Source organism: Bemisia tabaci, chromosome 4 (assembly GCF_918797505.1).
Source record: "Bemisia tabaci chromosome 4, PGI_BMITA_v3".
Taxonomy (NCBI): domain Eukaryota; kingdom Metazoa; phylum Arthropoda; class Insecta; order Hemiptera; family Aleyrodidae; genus Bemisia; species Bemisia tabaci.
Window position 1 is genome coordinate 16206026 of NC_092796.1, and position 20896 is coordinate 16226921.

Genomic DNA, 20896 nt, shown 5'->3' on the forward strand with positions numbered 1-20896 from the left:
ACGCAATGAAAATATTGATATCTTGGTTAGAAGTTGATTTCAGTGATATTCGATGCAAGAATCGTATTTTACCTGAAATTCTGGTCATGAAACACATATCAGATTTTTTAAATTTGTACCTTGTCTTGGTCCTACCTTGTACCTACCTTTGGTCTATTAGAGAGTTATAATTACATCTAAGATTGCTTTTTAAGCAAAAAGAGAATAATGTCTTTCATCTCTGACTTGGTGTTTCTTTTTTTTGCGAAAAAAAACAACAAAAAAACAACAAAAAAACAAAAACTTGGAAATTGGAGTGAAGGTAGGACCTTCACTCTTATTTTCCCTGATAAAATGTAACACACAACAAAATAAGAACATTTTAGTCAATTAAAAAACAATTTAATAATAAAATCATTCATGTACCACTGTATCAATGCCAGCACAATCAAAAAAGAAAAAAATTCTGTAGGTTGAGCTACTTTGCGCAGCAAAACTTAATATTCTCATGCTAAGCATAATGAAAGAACCCAAGATCTCACATGAAAATATATGCATTTTTCCTGACTGAAAGTTAAGGAAAAAAAATCATATCAATCTAACCATTTAATTTACCACTGCGATTATACGGAAACTTTGGGTGTGTTGTCCCAGCTTGCCTGGCTTGAAAATATGTATCAATATTGCTGTATAGGCATGCGGCCTCTACAGGTGGGGTGCCAAGACCTTCTGTTGCTGGTAAAGTGGGATCTTCTCTGGCGTCGTTATTTTTCGATTTGCGTAAATTGAGCTTCAATTCTGGTTCTTCTATCTTTTTACTTTCAGCAACTGCTTCTCTAAACAAGAGTTCCTGAAACAAAGCAACAGCTCAGATCGATCAAACTTTCATTACCTCATGATCAAATGGTATTACAAATGAAGGAGTCAGATCACATTTTTGTGAACAAAAAGCATTAGACTTTTGCTTACTTGGAGGCTTTATCACACAAGAACTTTAAACTTGGTTTGCAAGGCAAAAAAGAGCTTTACGCAGCAAACTAGCCTGATTATTGTCTAATATCCTTTGAATATTTTACCTAGGCTGAACATTTTCGTGGAGTATTTTGTTCAGATTTCCCAAAGGCAATATTCTGCGAAACAATAATCACTGTAAATGGTCAATGTATATGCCAAAGACATTCCTTAAATATTCTTTGTAGGTATGTGACAAGACATTCATTAGCACCGCATTTGTCGGAAAGATATTGCAAATCACTGCAAAAGTTTTAGAATTTAATTGGCTTGTTTGGTGTTTGATAATTTTATTCATTTATTCATTTTTTTCCAATTTATTTTTAATTGAATACGGCAACCTTGAAACAAACATAATTAATTGTTGGTGATTGACTCTTTCATACTTAAGTGCTCATGAGGTGTTTCATATGTAGGTGTGAAAGGAAAAAAATCAATGCAAATATAATTGTGCAGAAAGGTTCCAAAAAACTAAATTTGGCAGATTTTATCGTCAGGGTGGAATGGAAAAACAATCATTTGGCATTTTCCAGCAATTTGAGATTAGGGACAGGTTGTTTTGATATTCTTTGTAAGTACTGGACTTGGTTTTGTATCTTGGTACCTATTGGATACTATTCAATATGTACACAGGTGAGTCATGTAGGATTTGCTGAGAATGAATGGCAGAAATGCTTGATAGGTATTTTATTTGCTACACCCATTAGGTGCAAGACTTAGATTTATTGCAGTTTTGTTTTTACTTTTACAGTTCGACCTCAGTTATTTTTTTATGGTAAAAACTTAACTTTTCCATTCCAAGGCTGCATGAGACTACGTGGCGTCTCTATGAAGAGTACACAATACTGCCAATTGAACTAGGTCCCTAGAGAACCTAGATACCTGGAAGAACAAATCTTACCTTCAACAAAGGTGGCACACAGCGCTTGTTTGGGACTACGTTTGGTTTTTTCCTCTTAACTTTTGCCAATTCATAGAGACGATCCTCATCTTCTTTGGGTACTAACTGAAAGTCATGCTTTCTGGTTACACGCATAATCTGAACAAGATCTGGATATCTGTTGCCCCGAAAAACATTTTCAGCCCACACTGCTACTTTTCTCGGCTCATCTTCAGGCTGGAAAAAAACAATGAAATGATACATTTAGGACTTTCTGAGTAGGTACATGACAGGATTTACATAAAAGAGTCAGGTAAATACATATGTTCAGGTATTACCTATATTCAAGGACTAGTTTTGATACCTAAAATTTTAAAGAAGAGCTCACTGAGTACATACAAGATTTTTGTAATGGGAATCCTCCTAGAAATGAAACCCAGCTAGTCACTTTTGACTGAGAAAATTAAAAATGCATCAAAAGCATAAAACCTGAATACAGCTGAAAATGTTAAACTTTTTAGGTGAGGAAGAAAACGTAGAAATTCAATCAATTCTGCTGCTACTTAGTTTTAAATGTATTGTATGTAATTTTTACAAGGTGTTGTGGTTAGTGAATGAAAACAAAACTGAGTTTTCTATATTATCAATACCTTTTTATTTAGTTTTCCTTGATGCATTCTGGCATTGCGCCATCATCATGGTGTACATATACATTGAGTTTTGATTAAGGTGATTCGTCAAGCTCAAAAGAAGTGGTCGAACTAGCATGCGATATATCGCATCTTTCAGGTAAAAAATCTCGGCATATTATGAATTTTACGCAAACCAAAGGACGATAGCCCCTGGGCATGAGCCTAAAGAATCATTTTAAACCCAAAAATTGGCAAAATTCAGAGAAATGAAAGCAGAGTAGGTAGTGTTGGAAAAAAACCTCGCATTCGATACAGAAATTGATAACTGAATCGAATGAGAGGTTTTTTTCCAAACACTATTCTGCTTTTATTTCTCTGAAGTTTGCCGATTTTTGGGTTTAGAATAATTTTTTAGGCTCATGCGCAGGGGCTACATCCTTTTATTGCTAAAAATTCAAAATTTGCCGAGATTTTTTACCTAATCGTTGCAATATATCACATGCCAGTTCGAGCACATCACTTGAGCTTGACAAGTCACCTTAGTATCTTCTACATCAAAGTAAAACTACCTTTGGTTACGGAATGAACATTTCTACTTCTTTTGCCACAGCTAAGTAATTCAGAATTAAAATATACTTTACCTCGTGAAACTGTGGGAATACTCGAGCTATCCTAAGAAAACATGGTTCTTCATAACGCTGTTGAGAACCTCTGATTATCAATCTGCCGACTCCATAGTCCTTTAAATTACCCAGAAGTTGCCACAGTGTCTTACCGACATGTGTCGTTTTACGTCCAATGTAGATGTACGGCATTTTTAGTGTTCGCCAAAAAGTAGATTCAGAGGTGTACTATCACAGGGCACTAGAATGTGCAGTCACACTGACAAACAAATTCAAGTTGTCTCTTTACATTATGAATTCACTTTAAAAGAAAGAGAGAGTAGATAAATTCGATTATAATGATATACAAACGGACACAGAGAGCGAGGACTTGAGGGTGGACCAAATTTATGTAATGGAGAGCTAAAGGACGACTGTTGTTGTTATTAAGGTTCAAAAGATTTCCAAAACCTGTCACAAGATAATTGTTATAAGAAGTTCAAGAAAACTGTAGACACAGGCAGGAATGAACTAATAAAACCTTTGCAAAGCCCGAAATGGTCTGATAGGATAGGACTAGGAGGCAACGGCAACCTGCTATCTGCACATTGGTTAAAGTAAACATTGAAGTTAGGTTATGTTCTTGTATATAATAATTCATAATAATTATTGCATTGCAGTGGCAGTAGTTAGTTGCAGGGTTGAAAGATATCAGTGATACAGTGTGACTTCAATTCAAATGTTAGTATATTTCAATAAATGTTTTTAGAGTTTAGACATAATTTTCCATCACTAAAGCCAATGTTTCGTGTTTAACAAGTGTATTAACAAGTTACCTCTGTGTGTTGATTTGCAACGCTCCGCCTAACTTGCTTTTGAGTCTCCTTTTAACTCAGTTAGTTCTGCTGTACGATTAATATCCAACCATTTATTATTTCATTTGAACCACATTGACTAATTTTAGTCAGTTTACTCCAATTTGCCTTTTGGAGTCACAGAATATAGATGAATAACACCATTTTCAAGATCCCTCTCGGAGACTGCAGGCCGATTATTTAAAATACTTAGCATGATAAGTTATTGAAAGGCAATTTATTGCAAGGTTGAAATAGGGCCGTCTTGTCCTGTCGTATCAACATACATTCGCTAATCTTGGCAATGATTAGCCAACAGCTCTGTAGACGTGATACAATATACTGTCTCTGAGCTATTCGACGAGCTCAGAAATTGAAAAAAGGGTACAACAAATTTGCTCGTGAGTTCATTAGACTTACCTCTTCTCTCCTCATAATTTACAAGTTATTTGTTTGGTAACTATAAAAGGGTTTTCTTCACTGCGAGTACTCCAAATAATAATAGGTAAACACTTTTAAGACAAGTTACGTAGAGCCATGCACTTTTGCTAGGTCTCAAAGTTTTTTTTAGGACGCTATAATAAAATAGCATTACTAACCATGTGCATAAGCATGAATGAATTATCAATCCTGGAGTGAAATGATCTATCTGCATTAGAGTTACTTGTCCAATGAGTCAACGTACCTCTAGAGTGTCCTAGAAGATCCGCTTAATATTTCTAGTTGGGAAGTAACAATTCATAGTTTTACATTCCATCTCATTATTACCTTTACATAATGCTCTACTGCTGATTATATTCTGCCAAGTACATCTTTCATAAAAATGAAGCGTGGCTTCCTTTTTTTTTGCTGTGTTTTTCTCTCATTCTTTTTGATTTTTTTGTTTAGGTCTCTCTAGCTGTCCCAATATGAGGAGATTAATTTTCACTCATAGCCTCAATGTAATAAATATCAGGGTCCTCAAATACATTCATTGAGCTTTGTCGAAGAAAATTCAGCAATGGATCTAATGAAGAATGACATTCTCACTGAAAACAGATATCTAGCTCAGGATCTCAATCACCGAGTTTATGAACGGTTTGTTCCATACCTGTTTCTGCTTTCTCCATTCCGATTCTCATATTAAGTATGTCAAAAAAGAATTTTTCTCCTTGTAAAAGGAGCCTGTCATGGTCTTTGTAATGTTATGAATTAGAATTTTTGGGTCTTGTGTAGAAGACACCCACCTGAGATTTTCAACTTCGACTTTCAATAAACTGTAATTAAACTCGATTACCTGAACCCCCTCCTCGCCTCTACCATCTGCACCGATGTGTCTGCACCCCACTCCTTCACCATATCCCTAAGTCTCTCATTTCTCTTTCCCATTGTATCCCTACTCCTCACTGCCAACTCTTTTTAGCACTCCAAAATATTAATCGCTCTGGGAAATCCACAGCTTTTTCATAAAATCTAGGTACCACTAAATGGATTTCATTTTGCAATTTGGAACTACTATTTCTGACTTAGTTTAGATACATCGTATGTACCTTTAGTTTCCCTATACATGTAAGTGTTTTTACAGATAAGGCAGAAATTATGGTTCTTAATCCGAAAGGAGGGGAGGTTGCAGGTCAACTATTGCAATAATTGAAGTCGAAAATTAAAAATCGAAAGTAGGCATTTTCTACACAAGAGCCGAAATGATATACTTTCACCATCTGTATGACCTACTTACATGAAATTTTGACAAAATACACTGACTTGAAGGTTGTCCAATTTAATGAACTTAAAAAAAAAAAAACACAATAAATAATATATATAATATATTTAATATTAATATTTAGACCTGCTTCCCCAATCACATGGCTCGGAAGTCTCTGATCTTTCTTTTTAATGTAACTGGGCTCATTATAAAGAAACAGGTAGTCTCTGAAATGCTCGCACTGACTATTGAAGAATTTTTTTTAAAAAAAATTTAATTAAGTAGCTATAGCGGCCAGCCCACACACAAACTGGGGCTCTCCAACTGGCTTTAATTCTTCAATTTCTAAGTCATTTCTGCACGAAATTCCTTGAAAATCTCAAGATCTGGTCTGTGCTGAGTCCGAAACACATCGGTTGCCTTCTAAGATCGTCGGGCCGACGATCTCTGAAAGGCAACAGTCGACAATTCTATCGATGAGCCTCTTAGAAGACCCTAGTTCGTGCAAGGCTAGACGCTTAAATCTTCTTAACCTAGCAGCCCCATTCCTTGATAGTGACTGGATGAAAGCATTATGGAAGGACTCTTCTCTTTATTTATTTCATTTTTTTTTAATTCTCGCTCAAAGTTTGTCTGTAAATGAATAATTCTTGAGCTTCATATATTTTGTCATTGTTTCAGCATACCTGAAAAATCAGACTTTGACTTTGCTGTTCCAACTCCACATGTAAGTATTCACTGCATCTCATGATTTATAATAGTAGTAAATGATGTGCAGTGCTGTAATTGTTTCAAATTTCAAAATTATGGATATAGCTTTTATCTGATTACTTGAAGCTGTTTCAGAATGAAAACAGGAGGGAAGATAAGTGAAATAGTTAATAGTAAGAAAAGCAGTTAAGCATCGCAAGCTTCAAATGATCAAAAAATTATACTAAATGAAATTTCTGATCAAACAAAGTAATCAAACTGCATTTTGCAATTATGATGTTTTAACCAATAAGTTGGAAATTGTAGTTCCTGATTGCAAAATGGGTCCAATTAACTGATGGCAAGATTGAGACACACAGTCTCTTTTAGACACATCAATAGTAGGCTACATTTTGTTATTCAAAACTACAATTTCTGGCTTAGTTAAGAAACGACGTATGTATCATTAGTCTTCCTATGAACGTAAATGTTTCTACGGGTGAACCAGAAATTGTAGTCCCTGATTGCAAAATACAGTCCACCAGGCAGGATAAGCCTGACTTCACCACATGTTGCCTGTCATTTACTTTTTAATTAGAAAACCAGGCGACATATTACCTTTAAACCTTGTGTGAGTATATTTGTTATACTTTTAGGAAAATTCACAAAAAGTTTACAGGTAATTGGTTCTCTAGTTTTTTGTGTGAATAAGCAAATAAAACATGGGAAACATCAAGCAATATGAACTAGAGTTACACAGCATTTTTCGATTAGGGACTACAATATCTGGTTCAGTTTAGGAACAATGTATGCACCATTATTTTCCCAATGCACAGTAGTGTTTTTACACGTGAGCCAAAAATTTGAGTTCCTATTTGCAAAATGAAGTCCAGTTGGGCTGATTTGTGTTAAATTTGTCACGCAAAGTACAGCCATACTGTTTTATACAAAAAAATGAGAAAAATATCAATGCAAAAGAATCAGATTTATTTGAGAAAAAAATTCTAGTGAAATTCATTCAACTGATCTCCCAAATTATGTCCATGATTTAAGAGAAGGTTGAGTTTCTATATTTAAAACACTGAAGTAACAAAGTGAAGTTTTTAAAAGTTCATCAAGTAAAATAACGATAAGATTTTCTTGAATTATAATAACTCTCTTTTACGTTGCAGGTGAACCATGTAGACACATTAAATGTGTTGAATCTCGAAACCCTTTCAAAAATGATCGGACCAGATGCATCCCAAGTCGCAGCCTCATTTCCTCTTCTACCCAGATCCAATCACTCTTTCCTGGAAAACCGTAACAATCGTAATGCTTTTTTAGATAACCGCAATTTCTTACGCCTCACTTTTTCAAATAGCCGAAACGTTAATCACTCCTTTGCTGAAAATCAAACTGAAAATCATTCATTTTCTGAAAATCGGAATGGAAGTATTACTTTCTCCGAAAATCGCAGTGAAAGTCAGCCATTCTCCGATCAAAACGCAGCATTTTCTGACAGCCAAAACTGTAGCTCATCATTTTCTGATGATCAAAGTCAAAGCTCTCCTTTTCCAAGTAGTTCAAATGGAAACTCCCAATTCAGAGAAAGACAAAATGAAGCATCATCTCTAAATAGTTACTCTAACCTTGTGCCTTCACCTCAGTCTGAGCTCCATGAGAGAGGATCGCAACCAGAATTTGATGGTTTTAAAAATGGCAGCACCGACCACTCAAATGTCTGTAGTATTGATCCTGAAGTTGTTTACTCTGATGATGACGAGCCATCTAACCAATCTCTTTATTCTCATTCTTTGCCTACGTGCTCTGAGCTGCCACCACACTCTCATCCACATTGTATTACCAGTTTAGAAAGTACTCATGAAGACTCAGCTGAATTTCAGTGTAAAATTTGTAAAAAAGTCCTCGCTAATAAGCATAATCTAAAAATGCATTTTATGACCCATTCGGGAGAAAATCGTGCCAAATTATTTTGCCCAACCTGTGGGAAAGGTTTCGTCAAACCATCTGATCTGCGAAGACATAAAGTGATCCATACTGGAGAGCGCCCATACGCATGTCAAGAATGCGATATGGCTTTCCATGACCCGTCCACATTAAAGCAACACTCTCGGACTCATTCCGGTGTCAAGCCTTATTCGTGTGGTGAATGTGGACGCAGTTTTGCATCCAACTATTCTCTACAGCGGCACATGTTTGTTCATGCAGATAAAGCCCCTTTTACATGTACTGAATGTGGTGTTGCAGTCGCGACAAAGTATGATCTCAAAATACATCACATGAAACACAACGGAAAGTTGCCGTACCCATGTTCGATCTGTAACAAAGGATTTAGTAAGCCATCTGATCTCAATCGACATAGTGTCATCCACACTGGAGAGCGACCTTATCAATGTGAGGTTTGTAAAATGAGCTTCACCAACTCCAGTAATCTTAGGATGCACGTTCTAACTCACTCCAAAATAAAACCACACCCATGTATCACTTGCAATAAATCTTTTAGGAGGCCGTCTGAGCTGGAGAGGCATTTGCTCACTCATAGTGGAGAAAGACCATATGTATGTTCAATCTGCAATACTGCTTTTACTACAAGTTACAACCTAAAAGTTCATACTATGAAACATTCTGGAGGGTTACCCTACCCATGTCCCTCGTGTGATAAGGCTTTCAGTAAACCATCTGAATTACAGCGACACAGTTTTGTTCATTCAGGTGAAAAACCATTCTCTTGTTCACAATGTGATTTAAGTTTTACAAATTCCAGTAATTTACGCACTCATACTCTAACTCATACTGGTAAACGGCCATTTTCTTGCTCAGTTTGCGATAAAGCCTTTACACGACCTTCAGATGTCAAACGACATATGTTGACTCACACCGGTGCTCGACCTTTTGCTTGTAACCTCTGTGGTTTAGCTTTTGCAGATTCTTCCAATCTAAAAAAGCACACTTTAATTCATTTTCGATTGGATCCCTTGGCTTTGGGTGAGCAATTCAAGAATTCAAGCGAGAAAGAGAACCCACTGAATAAGCCTTTATTTAAATGTTTTCTTTGTTATGTCGAATTTCAGTCATCTCATGACCTAGAACTTCATTCTTTAACACATTCTGTAGATCAATCATTTTCAGAAAGTCCTCCAGTAAATGCGTCTAAACAGGGACAGAACCTGTATGCTCTTCAAGATAGTAAACAGCGCTGTGCAGACAATGTAAAGCAATACTCATGTCCATCATGTGGAATGCAATTTGCTCATGCCTTGCATTTACAAGAGCATGTTGTAGTTCACTCAAACGAGCCTTCATTTCAATGTGAAATTTGTGAAAAAACGTTTATTCAGGAATCATTCTTGAAGAATCATCTTTTAACTCACACAGAGTCGAGACCTTTCAGGTGTCCAGTTTGTTCGAAAAGTTTTAAAAGCTCCTCTCACCTAAAAAATCACGTAGCGATACACTCTGGTGTAAAACCTTTCATTTGCACAGTCTGTAACAAATCATTTTTGAAACATGCATCTCTCCGACGGCACTTTTTAACTCACGAAAGAATGAATCCAGTCGCTTGTAATCTTTGTGGCAAAACATTTTTAAACCAAGAATACTTGAAGAAACATAGTATTATCCATGTTAACAAACCACAGTTAAATGTTTGATGACTTAAGAAAACTTAGATGACTGTAAAAATGGAGATGTTGCATGTGTGAGGAATTTACGATTTGACTGTTGATTCTTGTATAAAAGTTTGCGAGAAACACGATGGTGCCACTGGTTTTCTCTTAAATCAACTCCCAAGCTCAAAAAAAGCTCTCAAGTCGAGGCCAAAATGGAAATGATATCCCTTGCTATCCTGAGAGTACACCTCTACATCAAGACGAACTCTCCATGTAAAGATAGGGAGCAAATACATTAGCAGTGATGCAGTGTTTTCAGTTATAGAGTCTCCAAATAAAGTGGCAGCCCTGTCGATGTATTTGCTCCCTACCTTTGCATGAAGAGTTTGTTTTAATGTAGAAGTGGACACTCAGGATAGCAAGGGATATCCCCTCAATTTTGGCCTCAACTTGAGAGCTTTTTTTGAGCTTGAGAGATGATTTCAGAGAAAACCGGTGGCACCATCGTGTTTCTCGCGAACTTTTACATAGGAATTAACAGTCAAATAGCAAATTCCTCACACATGCAACAACTCCATTCAATGTCTCTATCACATAGCAGATGAAATAAGTCATCATTTTTCATCTTAATGAAATCGCACATATTTTTCAATCACTGAAAGTTTGAAAATTTCTAATTGTTTTAAATTTTTATTGGATGAGTTTTTTGTTGTATTTGCATATTTTGTTACACAAATATTTTTGGAGCTATCCCATTTTAGCTGTAGTACATTTTTTATTTGATCTATTCATTTGTTAACAACTTCAAAAAGTTAGTCAAATTTGGTTCATATCAGATGATCAAAATACTGAGTCACCATGAACCACAAGTTAGGTACCAAAGTCTCGATTTTTCATCTTATGCTAAGCACTGCACAAGTAAGTGACAGTAAGCACTGATGATTTGGCTGTGATAGCTCATTTAGAAACGAGACTCTCCTGACTTTTGACTTGTTTTATTCACTTTCTCATGGGAAACTTAGTCAGGGAAGGCACCAAGAATAGTGCTTATATATGCATCTTCCAATTTTCTATGAAATGCCCATCTTCACAAGGTAATTTTCCTTTTGAAAATTCTCTCTCAGCCACTCCCTTACGTCACTTTCAGTGCTTTGTTTTAAGAAATAGAATCCCTCAATTTTAGCTGAGGCTCTGGATAGACATAGGCGGTTTTATCATTGTTAAAATTAGAAATTTGAAACTCCAAAATCTGGAAGTGGGGAACTACAGCAAAGTACCTCAGGAAAACTTATGCAGTAGCACAAAAAATTATTTCTTGGGCTTTTAAAAAAATGAAAGAAAAAATGAAAAAAGTGTTTTTGCACTTTAAATTATTTTCGTTTAACTGCATATGTTTTCCTCAGGTATTTTAGTTTAAGATTATACAGGATTCCCAGCCAATTTTGGAAAAAAAAAATTCCTGACTTTCCCAGGTTTTCCAGGCCAAAATGAAAATTTTTCCAGGCATTTTTCCGCGGAAAACTCAATTAGTTTGCCTTGAAAGAGACATTTTTCATGCGCATTTTTCGATTCTTGTAAAAATTCCTCTATTTTCATCAATTTTTGATCTGGTTTAGCTTTTTTTTTTTTTTTGATAAGAACCAGGCTAGGATAGTATCATAACACGAATGAAATATCAAAAAAGGTAAAATATGTTGGGGGAAAAAAAAATTGGCGAAATATAAATGCCTTCTGAAACGATGCATGCATCGATGAAAGCAAATGATTTTTCAATTTGTTTCATTTACTCACAGTTCCGATACACAGAGTAGCTCTAATTCGTTCAGAGTTCGAGTTGGTGGAAAATTCAAAATACAACGAAGGAATTGCAATTTCAATTTTAATTATTTTATTTTTATTTGTTTATTTATTAATTTTTTTTCTCAGTATTTGAAAAAATTCCAGACTTTTTGAGCAGAAGTCCCTGACTTTTCCAGGCCATTTTTTTCCCTTTGACTTTTCCAGATCGCTGGGAACCCTGTTATATGATTTGCTTATTTTTCCGGATGGATGATCAATTACCTGCGTTGATTTTTTCAAAATCTAGAAAAAACTGCAACACCGGAATGAAAAAATCGGCGCAGGTAATTCATTATTTTACTTTAGTTTCTTGCTTTCGGGCTTGGGGGTTTCAGGTTTCTCATCTGGGCGGCACTGAAACCACCTAAAGAAGTGTACCTACTTAACTTTAAGACCCCTATGAAACGTAGTCAAGCTTCTTTTGCTGAATCCTAGGGTCGTTAATTTTTTAAAGCATTGTCTTTGTGCCTAGTACCTGTCAAGTTTTAATTTAATTCCTCATTTAGAGAAACAAATATATCGGTTTAAATATACCTACATAGAAAAACGGAAAAATAGGGATGGTTTTTATCGTTGTTTTGCATCTCTCACTGGGCCAAGGTAACTGTCTCCTTCTCAATTTAAACATCGCTATAATTTTTACTTGATCTCTGCAAAAGAAATGAACTTGTTGTAAAATTTTGTAATGATTGAAAATTTTAATTTATTATACTCTTTTTAATTTAATTCAATCAAGTTTTTCTTTTCCTGTCATCCCATCGCAGACAATCCCATAATGATAACTTTAACATGTTATTAATTCATGAAAATTTGATCAAGAAATCTGTGAAATTTACATACATCTTGCAACAGAATTAATCAATGCTTGCAATTGTACTTGCTTGTTGATCTTCGAAATTATCTGTACATCTGAATGGCGGCAAAATGCTGAACAAGGGTCTGTGGCACTGCCTAAACCTCTTGATACGCATGCAGTTATCCATTAATTTGTGCGTTATACTTATTGAAGTGAGTCTACTCCAGAACCCTTGCAATTTTTATGCATTATGAAAAGAAATTTGACTTCTTTTTAGTGACTGGCTTCTGAAGGGTTGAGATAGAGATAAGGTGAGAACATTATAGTCAACAATATAAATTTATTTTTTAATTACATAATAAAAATAACAAAATAAGAAAAATGATAAATTATTTCAAGCATAAATTAATACTTATGAGTTCTAAAAAATTTACTTAACAAGTACGAGTATGAAATTGGAGACAAGGAAATTACTGAAAAATCAAATATTACTTTATGCTCAAAACTAGGATGATGTTATGTACGCATTATCAGTCGAAAAAGTACGTTGAATCTTCCAGGTCTCCTTTTTAAAATAAGATTTCTTGTTGAAAAATATCAGTCAAAATAAATGAGATAAGCTTGAGGAGAGCTATTCCAAGCGATACTCAGGACTGATTTTCTTTCTCATTAAAAATAGTCAAAAAATGACTTAAAAGACAAAATTTAAGAAATTCTAGGAATTGATCACAACGTTTGCATGAAATACACAAAGAAGGCATCTTCTAAGTATGATTGTCTAGTTGTTAGAAACCTAATGTGTGTCTGGATCATGAAAATAGACCTAGTATTTTCTGCACATTTTTGGTGAAAATATTGGCACCATGACAAGAAGAGGATATTTATGCACTTGAAATTTTGGACCACAGAAACTTGAATTAAAAAATGAAAAGAGATGTCCGCTTTGATTTTGAGAACTTGAGAAACTAGGATTTTAAATAATATGATTAAGAATTTGATAAATATATTTCTTCAATTCTATCAACTAATTTTTGATGACTTCACTCATCTTGGTGAATGCTTGAAGCAAAGAACGTAGGTTACTACATTGTAATTAAGGAAAAAGGAAAAACACACAACTTTTTCTGAACGCATTACGTTGCATTTGCACAAAAACTGAGTTATTTTAATATTTCTTTAATTTTTTTTCCAGATAATTCTTCTAGTAGAAAAATTTTGTTAGGAAGAAAAAGCTTTCAATTGATCTTGTCACAAATGCTGTTTCAAATATTTTAAACACGATTTTTCTCTTGCTGTAGCAATCATACTTACAGGAAACATGAGTGAATAAAAATGACAATTCCTCCTCTTAAAACAGAGGTAGAGCGTCTAATTTGAGTAAATATTTTAACATGAGGAAAAAATGCTAACAATATATATGAATACTGATGATAATTAGCACAGAATTACCGATACAGAAATGAAATAGTTCTCTCATGATTCATCATCAGATTGATTCACATCGTTAGTAACATCTGCACTATCAGGTTTCTTGATTACTTTCATGGTCTCCGCAACTTTCAGAGATTTTTCGGCAAACTCACGGACTTTTTCCATACCATCTTCCTTTAACAGCGTTAGGGCCATCAAAACTTCAAGAATGCCAGTCTCGACAATTTTTTCTGCATTTTCCTTGGAACTTGAAATCACATTGTAAACGATCACAGAACCTCTGTATTGGGTACCTGGATCTGGATGTGCCAACAGTTCCTTGAAACGTTCTTGCCAATCGGAAACCTCGAACAATTTAGAACAACATTTAACGCTCTCTCCAGTTAACATAGCCACTGCCCCTGCGGCTGCTTGACTTGTCTCGGCATCTTCTTCTCCGCAAAGTAACACGAGGAATTTCAACTTGTCATTGTTACCTTCATAAGACTGAACAACGTCTAGCGACATCACTAAATTAGTGATACACTGGGTAGCTGCTCGACGCAGCATGAGATGATCTTCAAAAAGGTAAGTCTCAATTTTTTGAAGACCCTGTTCTTTGATGATCCTCTTCCTGACACTCTCGTTCATGCCAGCTAAATTGCACAGAGCCATTAATGCTTCAAAACTTTCCAAGGCAGTGCATTCTGGGTGGAGTAAACTTAACAGTGGTCGCACGACTTCTAAGGCTCGTTGACCTGCAAATGCAACTTCTGGATTCATTGTAATTCCAATGCGAGCAATGGCTTGAGCTGCTTGTTTCTTTCCTTTCTCTGTTCCTCTAAGAGACATGGGCAGAAGGACTTTGACTCCTCCTTGCGCAACTATGATTCCTCTCAAGTCTTGTTGGCTGGCCATTGCGTTGAAAACACGACAAACCAGTTCTTTGCTATTGTCACTTTCAGTTTTTGATAAAGCAACGAGTGCATGAGTAAGTCCTTCTTTCGTTAGAGCGTTGATACGTTTTGCAACAAAATCTGGATCATCCAGCTCATGTTCCTCTGGAATATGATGCTTTGCAAACTTGGCAAGTTCAACCATTTCAGGTATCACTTCTTGCTTGTCGTATGCATTGCACAGATTAACGAACGTAGTGATAACACCGTAGACGGATGCTTGAGTTTTCTCTTTGCTGAGCTCAATCAACGCACGGATGGCTGGTTTGTCCTCAGTCAATTTTTCTTTCACTTCAGCATCCAGCGTTAAGTAGGAAAGTCCCTCTGCTGCCCATCTTCGCATGTCATTACTTTTATGGGGGTTCAGTAAAAATTTACGGCAAGCTTCAGCAAGTTTGACAGTTGAGCCATCGGCAAAAGGTCGAATTGATGCATCCGTCCCACCGCTGCTTCCCAGTTTACAGAGACCAACAAGAGCCCTCACCCGAATTTCATCATCTTTGGAAGCATAAAGATTCTTCAAAATGCCAACACCTTGCTGAATAATTGAAGCAATTTTGTCCTTCTTCGAGGCTGCTGCAATAATGCATTCGCAAGCTACTTTCTGCTGCAGTTTTTCTTCAGTATTTGCCATGACGATGATCATCTCCATAATTCCCTCCCGAGCGATTATTGTGTTACCAATGTCTAGGGGTCCAAGCAGGAGGCACTTAATTGCAACAGTAACTCTGACTTTAGATTCAATGTCCGGTGTAATAAGTTTCCCTTTCACGAAATCCAAGACATTTTCCAGGTATCTTTCACGAGCTTTATCATAATACATGTTTTCATAAATTCTAGCAAAGCAAACGGACGTTAAAATGTGGGTGGACTCGGTAATTTCCATTGATGACTCATACTTATATTCTTGCAACTCACTTGCTACTTCCATAAGTCTCTGAAGTCCTTTGATCTCAATCAGTCGCTCCGCCCAGTTTATGGCTTTGTAGTGAACATTACGGGTGATTAGTTGAATGATTGCATCACGCGCTAGCCCAGATATAGTTCTACTGTTACAGGAATAAACAAGGCAAGTCAACAAAGTATCGATTTCCTTCTTGTTTTCTTCACATAATTTCTCGTTCGGCCGTGAGTCCAAATTATTCTCCAAGCCACTGAGAGAGTTGAGAATGCACTGTAAGCAATACTGGGCAGCATTCACCTGTTCTTCACTGCGACAATTTAAAATGTCAAGAAACCATGGAACGCCGAGCTCATGGAGTACTTTTTTCGTCCTGCTAACATTGTTCTTGCAGAGCTCCCCAACGGTACGAATGGCATTGAGGTATATCTCTGAATTTTTTTCCACACCTAGAAGTTGACTGATTTTATGAAGTACACCTGCTTCGATTAACGCGTCTGCTCCAGTTTTCTCTCTACTCAGCACCAATAGATTATTCATTGCTTGTTCTCGCTTATCTGAAGATTCTTCCATCGTAAATGCATACTTGAACATTTGAGATACCTTGTTCTGAGTCTGCGCATTGAGTCTCATTCTTTCTTGAACAATTGCATGCAATCTGGCCAAAACCGGCTGGATGACTTTATTACCTGGATCAACGGTGTGGATAAGTTTAGCATCACGATATGCTTCTTCAAACCTTTCTAAGTTTTCTAGAGCTTGACAACGCCTGTACAGAGACTTGGGATCGTTAGGGGTGATTTCAAGCGCAGATGTTGTGTCAGCGACGACTTTCTCATTTTCATTCCGCTTCAAATAAACTGCAGCACGATTTTTGAGGAGTGTAGCTTGCTCGTTGGAGTCACTGGGTGCAACTTTCAATCCATCAGTGTAGTACTTCAGGGCTAGATCCAAATCACCATGTTTAAATGCCTCGTTCCCTTTCTCTTTCAGTTCAACCGCATTGTCAGAATTCACCACCTCCTTGAGTTCAGGCATAATTGGAAAAAAATCTAGGACACCACCGCACACGAGTGTAGATTAATTTAACAGAAGAAACTAATAGACAGTTGTATTAAACACAGTTTTTGCACACTTGAAAGCAAAAGTATGATACCAAATGAAGAAGATACGAACTGAAGTTCATGAAGCGTATTGATCACTTTTAATACCAGATTTTCGATTCCAGAAGTTTCTACTACGCGATTGTTCTAAATGGGGTTAATTTTAAACTTTGGCTTCACTCCAAGAAAAGAAATTCGAGAAGAACGAAACATGTGTGAACTGTAAACACGGAATTCTGCGCCGATGCAAAGTTTTTAGGTTACCGTTCTATTTACAAACACTTTGCAGTGTTACCAAATGAGTAAATTCCCACGGGAAAAGAGAAATTCCCGTTATTCCCTCTGACGCTTCTGCAGGCGGCAACTTTGAAATAGAGTCCCTTTATACTTTGAAACAGAATGCCGATTCATTGCAGAGAATTCTGCAGCGGACATGAGCGGAAGTGATGAAGAAAATATTTAAAATACAATTTTACAGTGTTTTATGGAGGTAACTTTTATCTTCACAGAGACACATGCATTGGAACATTAAAATTATTATTTGGTATTTGGAGTAGCATTTTCACAAACAATTTTAATTGAGGGGCTTGGGGGAGAACTTACAAAGGTGCATAAAAAGTGCAGATTTTGAAAAAGTTGAGATATTATTGATTTCAAGTAAAACTAGAGTCTCAATGCATATTCTAAGATAATTCGCTACTTAAAAAACTTACTAAACTAAACTTAAAATACTACTAAAATTTTTTTATAATGTATTCTGGAAGGGGGACTTCTTTGGACGCATAGTCCAAATTATTGCTTCTACTATTCAAAACACCGATGTTCCAATTGATGCTGCCATTCAAGACACAAATATTCCAATTGATGCTCTTATCAAAGAAACAAATATTTAAAATAATTCGAACCATGACTATCTATAACTGATGCTGCAAATGTCCAAAATGATCCTGCTCCTATTTTAATTAATAATCTTCATAAATAATTCTTAAGTTCGGCCGAGAAAAAAGAGCACTTTATACAATATGCAGTGAAGCACTTGAAAGGGCCCCTGGAGATATTAAAAGGCAGTGCTTTGACCTAAACGAATACATGTATTATTCATTGATGATATTGATGGCCCACAGTGTGAGGCATCCATCGACAATGGGATTGCAGCAATTATTTTTCTCCCTTCTAGTGAGAGAACTAGAGGGTTGCTCTCAGTTATTCATAGGGACACCACCAGAAAATATTTCCCTCTGAACAACCTCAATTAAAGAAGTTACTTTAATGTAGGCTTCCTTATTGGCAAGTGTCTGTTAGAAGCAGGGCTAACTTCATCCTTCTTTCCAGTGGATTTTTGGAACTTGTCGATTGGCAAGTAAGATGCCACTGAAGGGACGGTTATTACCTACCGACTAATGTTCAAGACCTGACACGCAAAATTGGAAAGAGTTGGAGACCCTTGATATCCTACAGAATACCATATCAGAAACAATGCTGCGAACATGTGGCATTGTGTGTCTTATTGTATGTATCAGAATCTCATAAGTCAGATATTCTGACAGGTATGCAGCCACAACCGCCTGAAAATTGCTGAAACTAAATATCCCAAAACAATCTTAATCGAGTTTATGTTAAGTTTTCGACTAAGAAAATTAAATTGGATTTGTGATTATGAAATTCAACTTAGTTTCTAGCCAAGTTCACGGTAGGTAAGTATTGATCCTGATAATTCAATTGGATTTTTTGGCATAAACTTTTGATTAATTTTTTCTATGAGGTTATCATTTGTAATTTTCATGGATGCAGATTTACTTTTTACAGCTTTCAAAAAGATGCTCATAAGTAGACACAGCTAAGTGAAGGTGTATTTCTATCTTCAATGCAAAAACAACTTTTGTCCAAGGGAAGTTTAATTTTTTATTTCAGGAGTTCATCCTTTTCAACACAATTAGATAAAATAACAAAACTTATGCACTTCTTACAACCTTTCCAAAACTCTTGACTACCCCTCTTTTCTTTAATCAATTTTTTTTAACGGTTAAAAATCAGACAACAAAAGAGAGGTGAATTTTTTAGATTTTCACTCTCCTTTTCAAGCGCCAAAGTTAAGATGATTCCTGTCCTTGGATGGGATTTATTTCAACAAAGTGAGTTCACTTATTAGATCTATCTGACAATGTACATTTTGCATCCTCAGTTTCCCACCGAGTCTAACTGCTAAAGGCATTCAATTGCATTAAGTCAATACCATCTGCATCATTGCACCTGACAGAAGTTATTACACAATTATTACTATGTGGTTGGACGTTTTTTACACCTCTCTTTGCTCAAAGAATTGTTCTGGGCATTGTTGGAGGAAACTGAATAATTTGAGTAGAAAAAAGTAAAAACATCACAGAGTACTTATAGCAATCAGTTCCTTGTAAAGAAGAGAACTTTAACGCAGCGGATCGACTGGAGAGTCCCTTTCATAAGTCACTTCCATTTCTAACTCGTCCTCATCATCATCATGAGTTTCGCTATCATCATCATCATTGTCTTCTTCTTCCTCTTCCTCATCGTCTTCTTCTTCTGCAGGTTGCTGTAAAAATATATCAGCAATATTTCTATAAATAATATAATCAGGGCCTCCAAAAGAATCTTGATTGTTGTACAGTGAACCTGGTGATAACAAAATCTGCACGGAATGGATAATTGCGCTTATCGGAAATTTTAATAAGATTTTCCTCAGTTTTGCCAATTGTTGTTATTATTTTCAAATTTTGTCAATTTGAAATATTTTTATTCCTAAAAGTGTTGAGCTTCAGTACAAATGAATGGTGATGCGTCAAGAGCGTCCACAGAGAACCCTGCAATATTTCTCTCTTTTTCCAAATTCTACGCAAATTTTTTTTAAACCATTATTATCACATCAACTTAAATAGACTTTAAAAAGAAGTTGAAACTTACATCTGAAGTTTTCCCGATTGGTGTGAATTCAGCTTCTCTACTTCCGATACTATTCATCTGAAAAAAAAAAAGAACAAACATCGTGAGAAACTATACCAAAGAAATAAAAAATTATTTATTTATTTTTTTTTTTCAAGTAGCCTGAAAGGCTAATCCCGTTCCAACGTCACATACCGTACATTCACCATTCATATACACTCTCTGTCAACTTCCCTCACCCCAGTTATTGTTTTGATATACCCTCAGTTTAAACAACAAGTTCCTTTTAAATGCCTCCAGCCCCAATTCTTCCATCTTGTAACACTTAAATTTATTATATTCCCTTACCCCTTTATAGAAAACCATTTTATCCACATAACCCTTTTCATGATATGCCCAGACCTCACCTCACCTCCATATCTAGTCCCTTTTGAATTATCCCCCCACATTAGCTTTTTTAATTCCTCAGACTGATAGGGTGTTGATAAGAATCAAGAGTTCAAATGAACTGTCTTGCATCAATGCATGCTGAATCAGTATTCCATGACTTACATCAGTGGTTGCATTGAAAAAGCTCATATGAACGTGTGTGAACGTAGTTAATGAACACAGGGAGCAGTCTCTACTCAGCAATCTTGCCATTCGGATCACAGCTTAATTAACAGCTGCGTATCCTATCTGTTCAGTTTGTACTTAATGACACTTGAAAAAATTAATGCATTCATGTAAGATATAACTATGATTACCCAAGATTGATGCTGCTGCTCTTGCTGGGCCAGGTCGCTTTCATCATTTTTGGGTTTGTCGACACTAAACCAGAGTGGATCTACAACTCTCGGAGACAGGGTAGGAAATAATGGCACTGCCATAATAACTTCACTGCTTTCTTAGTTTCACCAAATAAATTGGAAGGTTCCAAAGAGGGAGCCGTACGCTCTAATTTAATTGGCAAAAGAGACTGAGACTGAGAATAATAGATATACGAACTCAAAGGAACATGTCTTGGGGAAAAATAATTTGAAATATTTGAATTTC

At 36.0% G+C, this 20896-nt stretch overlaps 4 protein-coding genes across 5 annotated transcripts; 1 reads left to right on the top strand and 3 right to left on the bottom strand.

Annotated features, from left to right (window-relative positions):
• Window positions 1-359: 359 nt before the first annotated feature.
• mRpS34 (mitochondrial ribosomal protein S34) lies at window positions 360-3675 on the bottom strand. The gene is made up of 3 exons (XM_019047409.2): window positions 3144-3675; window positions 1892-2107; window positions 360-829 (listed from the first exon to the last, which is right to left on the bottom strand). Exons 1-3 carry the CDS (start codon window positions 3315-3317, stop codon window positions 578-580), a joined length of 642 nt encoding a protein of 213 aa, XP_018902954.2. The 5' UTR covers window positions 3318-3675; the 3' UTR covers window positions 360-577.
• Window positions 3676-3727: 52 nt separating this feature from the next.
• On the top strand, window positions 3728-12508 carry LOC109034328 (uncharacterized). 2 transcript variants are annotated; one of them, XM_019047407.2, is made up of 4 exons: window positions 3728-3845; window positions 4847-5035; window positions 6324-6369; window positions 7505-12508. In XM_019047407.2, exons 2-4 carry the CDS (start codon window positions 4959-4961, stop codon window positions 9983-9985), a joined length of 2604 nt encoding a protein of 867 aa, XP_018902952.2. In that variant the 5' UTR covers window positions 3728-3845; window positions 4847-4958; the 3' UTR covers window positions 9986-12508. The 2 variants fall into 2 exon arrangements, with proteins under 2 accessions (XP_018902952.2, XP_018902953.2); XM_019047408.2 differs by lacking the exon at window positions 3728-3845 and adding an exon at window positions 3876-4359.
• Window positions 12509-12898: 390 nt separating this feature from the next.
• unc-45 (unc-45 myosin chaperone) lies at window positions 12899-17330 on the bottom strand. Its single transcript, XM_019047406.2, has one exon. The coding sequence runs from the start codon at window positions 16881-16883 to the stop codon at window positions 14052-14054; it is 2832 nt and encodes a 943-aa protein (XP_018902951.2). The 5' UTR covers window positions 16884-17330; the 3' UTR covers window positions 12899-14051.
• A 1495-nt stretch (window positions 17331-18825) lies between these two features.
• Window positions 18826-20874, bottom strand: LOC109034326 (anaphase-promoting complex subunit 15B). Its single transcript, XM_019047405.2, has 3 exons — window positions 20608-20874; window positions 19883-19939; window positions 18826-19514 (listed from the first exon to the last, which is right to left on the bottom strand). Exons 1-3 carry the CDS (start codon window positions 20728-20730, stop codon window positions 19371-19373), a joined length of 324 nt encoding a protein of 107 aa, XP_018902950.1. The 5' UTR covers window positions 20731-20874; the 3' UTR covers window positions 18826-19370.
• Between the last annotated feature and the right edge of the window lie 22 nt (window positions 20875-20896).

Excerpts from the sequence above, each read along its gene's own strand:
- LOC109034328 (XM_019047407.2), top strand. The coding sequence starts at position 4,959 with ATGGATCTAATGAAGAATGACATTCTCACTGAAAACAGATATCTAGCT. Across the intron at positions 5,036-6,323 it reads AATCACCGAGTTTATGAACG|CATACCTGAAAAATCAGACT; the intron begins GTTTGTTCCATA and ends TCATTGTTTCAG. Across the intron at positions 6,370-7,504 it reads TTGCTGTTCCAACTCCACAT|GTGAACCATGTAGACACATT; the intron begins GTAAGTATTCAC and ends TTTACGTTGCAG.
- LOC109034326 (XM_019047405.2), bottom strand. The coding sequence starts at position 20,730 with ATGGCAGTGCCATTATTTCCTACCCTGTCTCCGAGAGTTGTAGATCCA. Across the intron at positions 19,940-20,607 it reads AGCAGCAGCATCAATCTTGG|ATGAATAGTATCGGAAGTAG; the intron begins GTAATCATAGTT and ends TTTTTTTTTCAG. Across the intron at positions 19,515-19,882 it reads CAATCGGGAAAACTTCAGAT|CAACCTGCAGAAGAAGAAGA; the intron begins GTAAGTTTCAAC and ends ATATTTTTACAG.
- mRpS34 (XM_019047409.2), bottom strand. The coding sequence starts at position 3,317 with ATGCCGTACATCTACATTGGACGTAAAACGACACATGTCGGTAAGACA. Across the intron at positions 2,108-3,143 it reads TATTCCCACAGTTTCACGAG|CCTGAAGATGAGCCGAGAAA; the intron begins GTAAAGTATATT and ends GTTTTTTTCCAG. Across the intron at positions 830-1,891 it reads GTGTGCCACCTTTGTTGAAG|GAACTCTTGTTTAGAGAAGC; the intron begins GTAAGATTTGTT and ends GCTTTGTTTCAG.
- unc-45 (XM_019047406.2), bottom strand. The coding sequence starts at position 16,883 with ATGCCTGAACTCAAGGAGGTGGTGAATTCTGACAATGCGGTTGAACTG.